Source organism: Salmo salar, chromosome 12, assembly GCF_965601325.2.
Source record: "Salmo salar chromosome 12, fSalSal1, whole genome shotgun sequence".
Classification (NCBI taxonomy): Eukaryota; Metazoa; Chordata; class Actinopteri; order Salmoniformes; family Salmonidae; genus Salmo; species Salmo salar.
The window spans coordinates 29883596-29898411 of record NC_138302.1 but is presented as its reverse complement, the minus strand read 5'-3'; the positions used below and the strand labels follow the sequence as shown (position 1 = coordinate 29898411).

Sequence of the window (14816 nt, the reverse complement as noted above, 5' to 3'; positions counted from 1 at the left end):
GTGGTTTTCAGTTAATTTTGGCAACCCATCCAGTGAGAGTGAATGTAAATCCAGGTAATCTGTTCTATGTAATCAAATCTGACTAACCCAATGCACTGCTTGCTATGAATTCTGACTGTGTTTGCATATTTAGGTAAAAAGACAATGTCCCGTTTGGAACATTTTAAAGAGCAGATTTGTTTTTGTTGCTCGATGTGAGTGTGTGTCCTGGGCATGTGAGTGGAAGGGCTCTAGCGCATGGCTTTCACATGTCCAGTCATTTCTAATCAGTTACTTCAAGGGAGGAACAAAGGATGGACTTTTTAAAGAATCCAAACCGGGCTAAGAATTGGGAAAACTCCACAGAGCCTTCCACAAAGCTAGGGCCTGTGTTACCTGGAAACCACCGGCATGGATGATAAAGGTCAAAGAGCAACAAGTGTAATGATGTATTTTGACAGTGAGGGCTCGATTCGATCCGTTTGAAGATCCGTGCTACAGCGCGATTGAGGTTTAAAGGCAATGTCTCCGCATTTGCAGAAGACTGCATTCACAGTATACGCTGCTGATGTCCACTCAATAGGAATTTACCTTTAAATTTCAACCGCATTGTAGCACGGATCTTCAGCCTTATGGATTGAATCGAGCCTTGACCTTTCCTGGGTACAGAAAGTGAACATAATTGAGGGACTGTACAAAAAATTCTTACTTAAGGCTCCCGCGTGCAAAGTCTGTTCACTTGGGGCTCCCAAGTGGCGCAGCATCTCAGTGCAAGAGGCTTCACTACAGTCCCTGGTTCAAATCCAGGCTGTATCACATCTGGCCGTGATTGGGAGTCCCATAGGGCGGTTCACAATTGGACCAGTGTTTGGCTGGGGTAGGCTGTCATTGTAAATAAGAATTTGTTCTTAATGGACTTGCCTAGTTAGGTGAAATAAATAAAAAGGCTCTATTCAATCTGAAGCGTTAACAGTTCACACACTAGAAATGTTAAGGTTAATTCTGATTGAGCTGACAATCGGAAATTACCTTTAAGGCAGGAACATTGTCTTTAAATGAAAACGGATTGAATAGAGCCCTTACTTCCTTTAACAGGTGTCTCGAGAGCGTAGTTTTGCCCTACCTTCAGAACTAGAAGGGTTCTTTTGAAAGACATCGGTCACAATGGAGGACGAAAGACGGGGACCACAAAGAAATGACTCAGGACCTATTGAAAACCAACTGTATTTTATTCCATAAATCAACACACAAAAATAATCTACAAAAGAGACCGAATTAAGTAACCAGTTACCATGAAATGTAATCTTTACCCGCCCCAAAAGCACAAAAGCTTTAAAATTTCACCTCCTGCTCCAGTCACAGAAAGAAACAACTTTTCAACATGACATCCTGACAGACCACAGACCGACAACACTCATGGGTACATTTCAAAGAGAATGATAGGAACACACACACACACACACACACACACACTGACCAAGGCACCCCATCTATATGCTAGGAAACTCATCTTTGGCGCCATTCTTGGTGCAGTTGGTCGACATTCATACTGACATTGGAAGGAGGGACGAAGGATGATAAGAGATGGACAGAGGCAAGAAAGCCAGAGGTCCCTCCCCTCTGACCTTCTCCCCCAATGGGTTTTGAGAAGAAGACTAGGAGAGAGGAAGTGAGGAGTAATGCTATTGAGATCTTCCCAGATATAGGAAGAGAGTAAGGAAGAACAGTTTCTAGAGAGGTATTCAGTAGGTGAGAAGGGAGAGTTCTTTAGATGGGAAAAAGGACTCAGACGTACGTACACACATTCCCAACTCCCAGAAATACATTGACAGCTGAGTAAGAGGTTGAAAGCCAAGCGACGACTTGCACTTTTGCATTGAAGCATTTATAGTCCTGCATAGTTCTTTAATGAAACTTACAAACTAAGGCGTTTTGTCATATTGAGTTTTGAGTGTGTTTGAGTTGATAAGCGTTTTTTTTTTTACAAAGTAAATTAATTACAATTTTTTTTTTAAAAGGTTCAAGTAGGCTACAATCTCGCATCTTTGTCCCCTCTCTCACGCTCCAAGAGGAGTCTAGCTTTTACAGTTCAAGTTTTTTTCTCCAGAAAAGGTCCAGTGTGATTATACAGCACCAAAGACACGCTGAGCAAGAGAGGGGAATACTCACTCAAACACACAACAGAGAAAAGGGGATATGCAATTCGCACATTCACACAGCACAGACTGACCTGGAAAGAAAATACAATATATATGTAGGTTGTGTACACACACATTCAATCTCACCGGCACACACATACCTCAAAATATTATTTTTTTTTATCCCTGTGTAAATTACAAATAATTTATCAATATTTATATTAGCTATACTACCTTAACAGTCAGTTGTGGGGAGCAGAGGCGACTTTAAAACAGTACAACTCAATGGCCACACCATCTCACATCGGAGACAAGTTAACAACTACCTTTCTCAGACAGTCAAGACAACGACCAAAAAATGATTTATACTCAAATCTGCTTTAGACGAGAAAAAATATAAACAGACTTAAATTCAAATTAAATGACTTCGCTAACAGCGTGCTCCCTCTCCTGGGTGCTCCCTCTCCTGGGTGCTCCCTCTCCTGGGTGCTCCCTCTCCTGGGTGCTCCCTCTCCTGGGTGCTCCCTCTCCTGGGTGCTCCCTCTCCTGGGTGCTCCCTCTCCTGGGTGGTTTTCATTAAGGAACGGACACACTGGTAGCGTTTGCAGGCAGAGACTACTTAGCGCCCCTGAACAGAGTGCCAGCTGTAATTTGCAAACTGATTCTACATGTAGAATCGAGCGAAAATGTCAGCAATCAGACGCTCACTGGCAGGGTTGTCCGTAAAACAGACCGCACCGAATGACCGGCAGATAGATCGACATTCGTTGCAGTATGTGCGCTCTGTTGGGACAGAACATAGCAAAACGCTTTTTAAACGAAAACGAGTGTTCAGGCAGTCCGTCCTTGTTTCTGTATTTTTTTTTCTACGTTTGGAGCCTAATGAATACGACCCTGTCCTCATTCCACAGTGATAAAGGTCGGTCATGTAAACATGTTGACAAGAAAAAAATAAGGAAAAAAGTTTCATTATCATTCACCACAGGTCCATTTTATACCCAGTAATCCTAAAAATACAGTTAAATTAAATTAATAAATTGTCATGGTGAAGGGGAATTAATTCTTCAGGTCCATATTGAGGGAAGAAGGCTCCTCCCTGTATTATTACATCATTGTGTCCATCTGTCCAATCAAAGTGATCCTAGTGGATGTCTCGATGTCACTCTCTGTCCTCCATCTCTATTGGTCAGTGGGACTTCCTCTTCATGTCGCCACCCTGGCTTTGGTTCGCATCTGAGGAAGGGGGGGTTAAAATAATTGTGTAAATAAATGAAGATGCAGAAACATACCAAACACCCAACACGCTTCATCGACAGACAAGACACGTGCTTCTAGTGTTAACCTGGTCATGCAGTAACACAGGCATGCAGATCACCACTAACACTGAAGCAAGCAGACAGGTTGGGAAAGAAGACTTTACAGCCAAACAGTGAGTGAGCGATATCAACATGACGCAGGGAATGACAACAACACAAATGGAGGAAGGGAAGAGGGAAGTAAGGGAGGAGGAGAGAAGTACGGGCGGAGGAGGTGTGAAATTTACCTGAGAAAGCAAGCTGCAAGTGAGGAGGTAGAGCAGCCTGTGACCCTGACTGGAGACTCTTATACAGATCTGAGGAGAGATGGAGGGAGGGAGGGATGAACAGAGGAGAAGGTAAAAGTGAAGAGGTAAAAAAAGGGAAGAATGGAGAGGGGGAAGGGGTTGTGGAGAATAAAGGTGAGAAAAAGAAAATTAAAAGATGAAAGTAGAATTTGAGTAAAGCATAAAATCAGAAAGTGAGGGCAGATAAAGGGGATTAAAGAACACAGGAGTGAAGGAAGGAGCGGGTGGATGGATGATGGACGGAGGGGGAGAAGGAGGGTGGGATTGGATGAGAAAAGGAGACAGGCAGGGCAAGAGGGTTACAGTGAGAAACCTGGAGCAGAGGGCACATTAGAGCTGATTATACTTCAGTATGGATCCACAGCACGCACACACACACTGCACGCACACACACTGCACACCACAACATTGACCATGAGTAACACAAACTAAGACGAGATGAATCTCAAGGGACCACAAACAAATCTAACTGCGGCTCCATTTATTATGCCATTTTAATAAACACCGATTTTCTTTGTCAGTTGATCAAATTAACGCAATAAAATGTCATACTAATGAAGTAGTAAATTCTTTAAAGATGTTTACCACATCATGATGTACAGAACAGACTTTATCAGTGGTATTAAGAGCCCTAAAAGTTCTACTGAACCGTAGAGAACAGAGAGAACAAATGCTTTATTTTTGATCCTATACATTTGCATGCCTGGTGCTTTGAAAGATCACAGCCTTGTGGAGCCACTGCCAGTTGGGCACCGGCCAATTACTCACCCATTAAGTCACTCTGTGAGAGGCTGTATCCTGAGTTGGCGCCCGTGCCCAGGCCGCTGACCCCCGGTGCTCCAGGAGGAGTGAAGTTGAGCAGCGAGGGGAACGGGAAGGGCAGCGAGACGGGCACCAGCCCCCCTAACATCCCAAAGCCAAGTGTCCCACCCAGGAGGGGGCTGCCAGCTGACACCTGGGGGGGAAGAGAGAGAGAGAGAGAGAGAGAGAGAGAGACACAAGGGATCAGGTGACATGTAAAGTGCCTGACACAATCTCTTCCCTTCTCTTCTGTTCTGTTCTGACTACTAGGCCAAGTCTTTCCAGAACATACTAAAAACTCCAGCGAGAGAAATGCAGTCAGTATCTAAGAGGTGCTTCTCTTGATCCTGTTTTTCACTCTTGACACTTTTTCTGGTCGCCTGTGATTGGCTGACTCACCTGCGTCAGGTGTGAGGTGACAGAGGGTGTGGCCATGGTTGCCGTGGGCACCCGACTGCCTACAGCCTTGGATCCGCCCACGGCCCTCTGTCTCTGTCCGTGACTGGACGAGACCGTCCCGGAGGGGGAGGGGCTGTTGTCCGGGCGACTGGTGACGGGCGACATGCGCATGGGGCTGCTGTTGGAGCTAGCGCTGCTAACGCTATTACTGTTAATGACAGACGGACCCTTCTGGCTCCCCGCGAAGCTATAACTGCCCTGGCCCGACTTCACCTGACCCCCACCTTGGACACTAAATGGGGGGCGGAAGCCGGCAGTCTTGGGGGACTGGTACTGGAGAGGGCTGGAGATCATTTGAGAGTGAGAGAGGAGGTTGGAAGAGGAGGAGGAAGGGGAGGAGATGGGAGGAGGGGTGGGGGCAGGGGGGCGAGGGGTGAGCTTGATGATGGGGGAGGAGTTGTTGCTGTGGGAGGACTTGGTGAGGGTTGCCTGCATGGGGGTGATGAAGTTGGACTGGTGGTGGGGCTTGGATTTGCTCTGGTGGTGGGAGGGGGACTGGGAGGGTGAGGAGCCCACCGTGGAGGTGAGGTAGGAGGGTTGCTGGGGGCTCTTGGAGTTGAGCTGCTGGGGGCTCTTGGAGTTGAGCTGCTGGGGGTGTGAGTGGGAGTTGGTGGCACGGGACTGAGGGGAGGAGGAGGGCATGTTGCTCATCATGGCACCGCCATTACTGCTGCTGTTGGATTTGACACTGCTCTTCCCCGGTCCTGGTATTGCCACCCCCATGCCCAGGGAGACCTTCTGATGGGGGGGCAGGAGTGGAGAGGCTGTGGGAGGGGGCCGCTGCTTGGTGGGCGGGGAGGGGGACGACGGTGGGTGGAGCTTACTCCCTCCGGTCATGCCCCCTTGCCTGTGAGTGGCGGTCGCCATGCTGACATTATGTCTCTGAGTCTGTCCCATAGAGCCTGCCCCTTTCATCACGCCGTACACGCCGTCGGCGCCACGAGACACCAACGTGGCCCCCGCGAGCTGCATGCGAGCTGACGACGCCGTGGAAGTGGAGGGAGAGGTAGATAGCGTGGTCTTAATGTTGGCCATCGATGGCATCGTCACCGTCGTCGACGAGTTGGCGTTTATCTTGGAAAGAGAATGTGAGGTGAGTAGGGAAGACGAGGGGGAGTAGTGAGGGGTGATGGAGGGGGGGGAGGAGTTGGGGATCTGGAGAGGCGGAGGGGAGAGGGGGGAGGTGAGGGTGAGGTCAGTGACGCTGCCGTGGGGACCCAGGCCCTTGGCGGCTTGGCTGAGGAAGGCGAGGGCGTGGGAGACGGAATCCAGGGAGGGGGCGCGGAGGTCCTCGTCCAGTGAGTCGGACAGGCAGATGGGCTCCGAGGGGGACGAGGAGGTCCCTCGGGCCTGGATGACGGAGGGGGTGGAGGGGACGTGGGGGAGAGAAGGGGTGGTGGCGGTGGGGAGATTGGGCCTCTGCTGGATCCATTGGCCCTCCTGGAACACAGGGAAAGGACAAAGGTTCACATTAGACCCGCATCAGAACATATGGCACCGCAAGTAATACCAAATAACCATCTTCTAGAAAAGGTTACAAACGTCAATTGAGAGTGAAGAGATGTCACTGACCTTTGCTTTAGCCCTGGGGGTGGGGACCATCCTTTTCTTGACCCTGGACAGAGAAACCAATGGTGTGTTAAGTTAACATCCGCACAGGAATGCTAATCCATCTGTCAATCGATCATCTGTTTCTTCAGATATTCTGTACATCTTCTATCCATATAGTCTATACATCCCATCACATACCGTGTGTGTGTGTGTCTGCGTGCGTGTGTGTGTGTGTGTGTGTGTGTGTGTGTGTGTGTGTGTGTGTGTGTGTGTGTGTGTGTGTCTATATTGTTTTTTCCCCTCACTAATCTACAATCTACCCCATTATCACAAAGCAAAAACAGGTCAACGGAAATAACGTTTACATAAGTATTCAGACCCTTTCCTCAGTACTTTGTTGAAGCACCTTTGGCAGCGATTACACCCTCGAGTCTTCTTGGGTATGACACTAGAAGCTTGGCACACCTGTATTTGGGGAGTTCTCCCATTCTCCTCTGCAGATCCTGTTTTAAGGTGAACTGTCTCCCCAGTCTGAGGTCCTGAGCGCTCTGGAGCAGGTTTTCATCAAGGACCTCTTTGCTCCGTTCGTCTTTCCCTTGATCCTGACTAGTCTCCCAGTTCCTGCCACTTAAAAATATTCCCACAGCATGATGCTGCCACCACCAGGCTTCACCGTAGGGATGGTGCCAGGTTTCCTCCAGACGTGATGCTTGGCATTCAGGCCAAAAAATGCAATCTTGCTTTCATCAGACCAGAGAATCGTGTTCTCATGGTCAGAGTCTTTAGGTGCCTTTTGGCAAACTCCAAGCGGGCTGTCATGTGACTTTTACTGAGGCGTGGCTTCCGTCTGGCCACTCTACCATAAAGGCCTGATTGGTGGAGTGCTGCAGAGATGGTTGTCCTTCTGGAAGGTTCTCCCATCTCCATTGAGGAACACCTCCCTGACCAAGGTCCTTTTCCCCTGATTGCTCAGTTTGGTCAGGCGGCCAGCTCTAGGAAGAAACTTGGTGGTTCCAAACTTCTTCCATTTAAGAATGATGGAGGCCACTGTGTTCTTGGGGACCTTCAAAGCTGCAGACATTTTTTGGTACCTTTCTCCAGATCTGTGCCTCGACAAAATCCTGTCTCGGAGCTCTACGGACAATTCCTTAGACCTCAACGCTTGGTTTTTTCTCTGACATGCAGTGTCAACTGTGTCTTTCCAAATCATGTCCAATCAATAGAATTTACCCCAGGTGGACTCCAATCAAGTTGTAGAAACATCAAAGATGATCAATGGAAACAGGATGCACCTGAGCTCAATTTCGAGTCTCATAGCAAAGGGTCTGAATACTTATGTAAATAAGGTATTTCTGTATTTCTATTTAAACCTGTTTAGGCTTTGTCATTATGGGGTAATGTGTGTAAATTGATGAGGAAAGAAATTGTGTTTCATAAATGTTAAAATAAGGCTGTCTGAATACTTTCCGAAGGCCCTGTTTATTTATACTCCGGACTCCGACATTGCTTGTCCTAATATTTCTGAATCCCATTATTTTACTTTTTAGATTTGTTTGTATTGTTGTGCATCGTTAGATATTACTGCAGTGTTGGAGCTGGGAACACAAGCATTTTGCTCCACCCGCAATAACATCTGCGAAATATGTGTATGCGACCAATAAAATTTGATTTGATCTGTCAATCAGGCATATATACAATAAAAAGGGATAATTGCCATTATAAAGCCAACTTATTTATAAGGTCCAACTATAGTTGAGATAACTTACATGTTGACAGTGAGGTGACTGTGTACAACACGGCTCTCCTTGAACAGCATCCTGGCCTGCATCCAGCCCTTGGGCCACAGTGGTTTGACCTCGTTCTCCATGAAGGCCTTGAGGTAATCCTCCACGGAGAGAGAGCACTGAGACGACTCCCGTTCATAGCAGCTCAACTTCACACGCACCAGGTTACACAGCAGCGACCTACACACACACACACACACACACACACACACACACACACACACACACACACACACACACACACACACACACACACACACACACACACACACACACACACACACACACACACACACACACACACACACACACACACGAAGAAAGCTTACTAGTCTATTATCTTTTCAAATCAGCCATTTTCTGTGTGACTTCGCTCGAGAATTTCACTTCAGTGTCTAGGCCGGATTACTATAAAAGCACTTTGTGACAACTGACAAATAAATACGATTTGATTGAGGGCAGTGGATGGGCCATTACCTGAGCTTGTCGTCCCAGACAAACTTCTTCCGTGGGCCCATCATCCTCTTCCCTGGCTTCCCCTCGTCCTCCTCCTCTGATCCGTTCTTCTCTCCCTCTCCAGGCTGCTGCCTGCTGGGGTCCAACACACACACACACACCTCAGAACCAACATATTCTACCAACCTCAATATATTCCCACAGAGGCAGAGACACATAGAAAGAAGAGGAGTAATGAACACAGGCAGAGTAGAGCACGAAAAATAACCAAACAACCTTTATGGATAAGCGATATAGCATTACAGTATACCAGAGTACTCAACTACTATTTAAGAAGGTCCGGTCATACAAATGGCCTAGGTGGCAAAGGTCAGGATGAATTTTGTCATTTATTGGCGTAGTAACAAACCCCCTCCCAACAACTACAAACTGTTCAAATTGTTCACATCCTTCTTGTTGGTGGAGAGAAAATGTTGCCGTTTTAAAGCTAATTTCCTGCACTTCTACACATTTTACCATATGATGCCTGAGTGAATGACTCAACAAAATCAAATGGGGGCCCGCTGGGGGATCGAGGCCCCTGGGCGTACCCATCTACCTAACATGGGCTATTTGATCAACTGGACATTTCTGACAGGTGCTAAATCAAAATGTCTCTCTGTCAGGGAATGACAAACTGCCCAATGCAATACCAAATGTAGAAACATGACAAATGTAAAGTCGGGACCGGCGGTCCGTATTGACCCCGTTCTGGGTCCGCGGTCCACCTGTTGAGTTTGGCTGCAGGACACTATGGAGTATTGTAATCTTCTTACTTGGCAGCCTTGACCATGCAGTCCATGTTGTATCGTTGGATCTGCTCGGGCATCACACTGCACACAGCCAGCTTCAGCTTCATCAGGGGCGTTCGTAGACGGTCGTCCTGGATGTTGAGGCTAAGCTTCTTGAGGCGTTTGAGCAGGGCCTCCTTATTGCAGGGCACAAAGGCCTCCAGGTGAGAATACACCTCCCCACGTAGCCCCATCGGCTGCTCCTGCACCTGCAGCTCAATACTGGGGGAGGAGAGGGTGGAGGGACGGGAGAGGAGCAACAGAGGGAATTAACAGGAGTGAGAGAAAGGGGGGGGGGTGGAGAGAGAAAGATGGTAAGCAAAGAAAAGGGGATAAAGAATAAAACAATTTGAGCGAGAGAGAAAGATGTTGGGAGAAATGTAGAACAGAGTGGGGGTGAAAAAGACAGGAAAAGAGATGAACAATCGACTCCAACATCAGCAGTATGACACATTCAGGGTGGAGACGGAGAGAGATGTGCAATGTGTCCAAAGAAGAACAAACTCACTCCAGTAGGATGTTATTCATATCTAGGGTGAAGAATTTCTTCCTTCCCTCTTGATCAAACTGACGAGAGGCCTGTGAAGAAAAGAGGTTGATGAGCAGACTGTCTTCCATGGAAAGACGCACAAAAGCAAAAAAAGGAGCCTTCCGTGTCACTTTCAGAATGGCTGCATCGTCATCTTGCCAGTTTTCGCTCATCTTTGATTTGTCACTCTCTCTTTCTTCTCTCTCCCTTTTGGCCACCAGTTGTCTGTTGCTAGTCTACCTTTCTTTCATGTGTTTTGCTCTCATCCGCTCTTCCTTTCTGCTCTGCTCCTCTCTAACCTCTCTTTGCATTTTTATCAGCCTGTCAAGAAATGCATTACAAATCTTCCAAGAACTGAAACCCTACTTTAAGTGATATCATCATGGTTTAAGAAAATGGCTGCCACACATTTCAACTGCACAAAATTCCAGGAAGTTACTCAACAATTAAATCAAGGGATGATCACATAAACATTAAATAACCAAATAAATAAATCTGTGATAAACTGGAAAAGCCCCATCAGTGCGACTCACCGCCCGTAGGTCCTCGATGCGCTTGATGAGGGGGGCGGGCAGGCCGTCAGGGAGCGGAGGTGGGTGTAGGAGACCCCCTGAAACCCCCAGCCCCCTCCCTAACCCGCCCCCACTCGGCTTCGGCCCTGAAACTCCAATTCCCATCAGGCCATTCTCTCTCCCGGGCGTGGCCACGTGCGGATTAGCCGAGCTGTCCAGAAGGCTGAAGTCCAGGTCACCCAGAAGATCCTGGAGCTCCTTCTCATTTGCCGAGCCCAGCAGTGACATCATGGCGGGGTCCGCGGTGAGCTCGGCCAATGAGACGTCGTTGTTAGCCGCGTTAGCGTGCAGGTGGGAGTTAGCCAGCAGGTGGTTGGCTCGCGGGGCGTTGGCCACGGAGCTACCCATGCCGGGGTGGGGCGCGTTGGGGTTCATCTTCCTCATCTCCTGCTTCTCCCGGGTGAAGCGGCGCAACATGGCTGCCAAGCACAAGGAGTCCTTCATCAGCTTCTTCCTCTTCTTCTTCTCTGGCCGGTGGATGTTCATCAGAGACGACACTCTGGATCCGAAAGACAAGAGAGAGGGGTGAAGAGGGGAAAGAGAGCGGGAAGAGAGGAGAGGGTGAGAAAAGGAAAAAATAGGAAGGAGAGAGAAAATAGTGAGGGAAGTTCTGATGTGTAATCTCGAAGACAAGAAACCTATAAGCAAAGCAATGTATTTTCAATAGGATACAGGGGAAACAGTCTCATAATATCTGCTGGTCTATTTCTGGGAATAGGAGTATTTATGGCAGCGGAGTGATCAGCCTATCAGAGCGTAGCTAATGGAGCCTTTGTTAAGGACACTTGGCCTGTCACACAAGCCCACAAGCCATTCAGAGAGAGCATCACAGTGTATCATGTCATAGTCAGACATATCTGTACATGGGTAGGAATGAACTAAAATATATCTATATGATGAATTTGTCTATTGTATTCTATGCTGAAGTGCATACATTTCAATTTCAGTGCACATTTGATAGGGTTTGACACGGGGAGGTATAAAAACTGATTCAAAAACCATTACAAGACATTTTGAGGAATGGTTCTTGCAACATGCTCAGTTCTATTTGAGAAATATGCATAGAATCACAATGTCCCCTTAGATGATTTGCTCTTACAGCAAGAACAAAATAATCTGAATTATTCAACAACCATTGTATCTCAAATTGTAATTTGTGAAGGTACAGACATGCCTGACAGGCACAAGAAGCAGCGATTTATCCATCCCATTATCCTATCATCTCACCCTGGTTTGGGCACTCTGTTCTTCCGGGGTTTCTTCTCCTCCAAATTGTTTCCTTCTTTCCTCCTTCGTCTCTTGATCACTTGCTCCTCGCCATCCTTCAGCTCCTGCTACCACCGGCAGGCACAGACACAATGAATGAAAAACCAAAACAACCAGTTGGATAAACACAAATAAAGCAGGATTGTCATACTCCTATCAGGGACGGGGTCAATTATTCTCATCAATTCAGTAAGTCAACAAAAATTCATTGATTTTCTCATTGATTTTGAATGAATTAGAATTTCTGTTTACTTCCTGAATTGACATCACTGAAATGGAATTGACCCCAACTGACTAATATAGTGTAATTTCACTGTATACAATACTTCATGCCAGTATCCCACCCTTACTCTGGGTTTGACATCCTTGCCCCCATCCTCTCCCTCTGACTCGGAAGCAGCTCTGAACTGCAACGTGCCCGTGTTGATGTAGAACCCTCCCAGCTTGGTAGTCAGGGAGGCCGGGACCAGCTCGTCATACTGTCACACAAAACAAAATGGCAGCCATTACAATCATAGCACACAGGATAGAGCATAGATGCAGAACACAGAGTAACTTCAATGAGTCTCTGACAATAAAAACAACAACATGTCACTGTGGTGGATGTAGGTTAGTATTTATGGAGTGAGGTTGATTGCGTGTGCAAATTTGTGCTGTGGATGATTGACAGTCTTAAGCACGCTCCAAACAGGAAGCGAAACTCCAGAGCAAAGTTCGCCAGAATAGAGCAGATTCCTATTTTCTCCGCCTATAATACAGCCTAACATGCCTTCTCCACATGAAGGGGTGTAAAAGGTTAAAAAAAGGGATACTTACAGCCTCTGAGTTGTCAATAAAAGGGTCGGTCTCGTCGTAGCCGAAGCCTATGTCAATCAGATCCTGCATTCTATCCTTCCTCTTCTTCTTTCCTGCTGCATTTGCATTGCCCTGTGTCACAGAGGATACATACTTTCACATGTACATACTGTATAACCAGTAGTCATAAACGAGAAAAAAATGGCTTATAACCAGATATAACAGGCTTATAACTTAGTACAACTAGCTATTAACCAGATTTAAAAAAAGTCAAACTAATCTTAAAACTTGCATCTTATAAGTGGAGTTATTAGAGCACAAAGTTTTACCACGGCTCCAAAAATAACATACATATTTGTTCTCAAACTTCTTGGCCAGGGCCTCCACCTGCAGTCGTTCTTTCTCGTCATCGTTGAAATGGTCGCTAGGGTCAAGGGCAGGAGGCAGGATAAAAAGAGTTGGGGTCTGAGTTGGGGCTGGAGGAGGAGTGATCTTTTTTGCCTAGAAAAGGGGGGAATGGGTGAAGAAAAGTGTAACTACTGGAAAAGAAATGGACTTACCCACAATAAACAAACAATGACCAAAGTAACAAATAATATTGTGTTGTTATTGTACCGGATGAAAAGCATATATTGCAAATATGTAACAACAAAAAAAGAGTAAACTACTGTACCATACAATGATGTCTGTACACACCACTGAGTGTCTTGATAACATAAGTCTTGATAACATAATACCGATATTTGCATAACTCCCTTTAGGCTACATCCTTGTACTTCCAAACCTACTCCATCTATTCAGCACTGACTGATCTTCAATATGTCACCCATAGGAGGCTAAACTCAACTGTACTGGGGCACTTATTCTACGTGCCATATTAATGGCTGTATGTCTGGTGTAAACTAACAAGAGAGTTAACAAGAACAGGAAACAGGTAGCGCCAGACAACCTTTATCACTGCATGTGCATAAGGCGTGCCTACAACTGTAATCTTGACGTGCCGTTCGAGTTGAGTACCAAGTGATTTGAGTGAATGGCTTAATGAATGGCTGAGTTAGGGTCTTTTGTGTGAAGTCCGTGACTAGTAATTTCCTCCCACCGACCACGCTAGTCAGTGGAAAGACAAGATACACCAACTTTCATATCCTATCTTTTAACAAGTCCCCACTAACCAAGTGAATAAAATCAACTGGTGTTGATCCATGTCTTTCTTGGCTAAACAGAAGGAGTCATACCTGGATGTTTTGGATGAGTTCGCTGTAGTTAAACTCGGCCGACGATTGATCGCTGGGCTCGGACAGAGATAGGTTCAATCGCACGGTAATCCGTTTTCCTTCAGCGTTGTCCTTGTCACTACTAGTTTTGCCGAAAAGCCCACCGCTACCATCTGCCCCGGACGCTTTCGTGTCGCCCTCAGCATCCGCATCCAAGTCGATGTCGGCCTCGTCATCCTCCAACCGGCGTTTCCTAGTCTCCGTGGCTGATCCAGCAGCGAAGGCCGAGAGGGTGACAAATTGTACTTTTCTCGGTTCGGCCATTTGGATGTGCTGCCTGTCTGAACCTCGCTTCGGACAGACAGCGACAGCGCGAGCTACTTCGCGAAACTACTTCAAATTGGCAAATTGAAGGGGTTTGCGCGAAAATGCAACGGCTATTTAGTGGCTAATAAGATGTAAGGGGGTCATCCGCACAATTCGAATTGAATTTCAGGGGATGAGATGGTCGGGGAAAAGTTGTTTTTTCGGTAGCTACTTGCATCCTCAATTGCTATAGGATCGAGACATTCAAGGTGGCCATCTTGGATTTCAGGAGTAAATAAAATATCAGAGTGATGTCACTGGGCCTGCGCGCACAGACAAAACGGAAGTAGCGTGAGGGAGGGGGGTTATCATGGCCAATCACCGCATTTGCCCCCATTTTAATCCCGCCCCTATCACAACAGGCGATAAAAAGAACATCTGAAGATGGCACTAGTATTATGACCTTAACGGAGATGTCTTTTGTGAAAGGACATTTTATCAGATCATAGCCCATGTCACCAGAATAATTTATG

The 14816-nt window shown here is 46.8% G+C and overlaps 1 protein-coding gene across 4 annotated transcripts; it reads right to left on the bottom strand.

Moving 5' to 3' along the window:
* Positions 1-1189: 1189 nt before the first annotated feature.
* Positions 1190-14578, bottom strand: LOC106564682 (ubinuclein-2). Of its 4 annotated transcripts, none has more exons than XM_014130919.3 (15): positions 13999-14578; positions 13115-13264; positions 12785-12895; positions 12319-12447; positions 11930-12036; positions 10664-11201; positions 10110-10180; positions 9587-9823; positions 8793-8906; positions 8298-8495; positions 6553-6595; positions 4921-6420; positions 4489-4675; positions 3661-3729; positions 1190-3350 (listed from the first exon to the last, which is right to left on the bottom strand). In XM_014130919.3, exons 1-15 carry the CDS (start codon positions 14299-14301, stop codon positions 3304-3306), a joined length of 3804 nt encoding a protein of 1267 aa, XP_013986394.1. In that variant the 5' UTR covers positions 14302-14578; the 3' UTR covers positions 1190-3303. The 4 variants fall into 4 exon arrangements, with proteins under 4 accessions (XP_013986394.1, XP_013986396.1, XP_082814940.1 ...); XM_014130921.3 differs by having other exon boundaries at positions 11930-12033; XM_082958814.1 differs by lacking the exon at positions 13999-14578 and adding an exon at positions 13437-13678.
* Between the last annotated feature and the right edge of the window lie 238 nt (positions 14579-14816).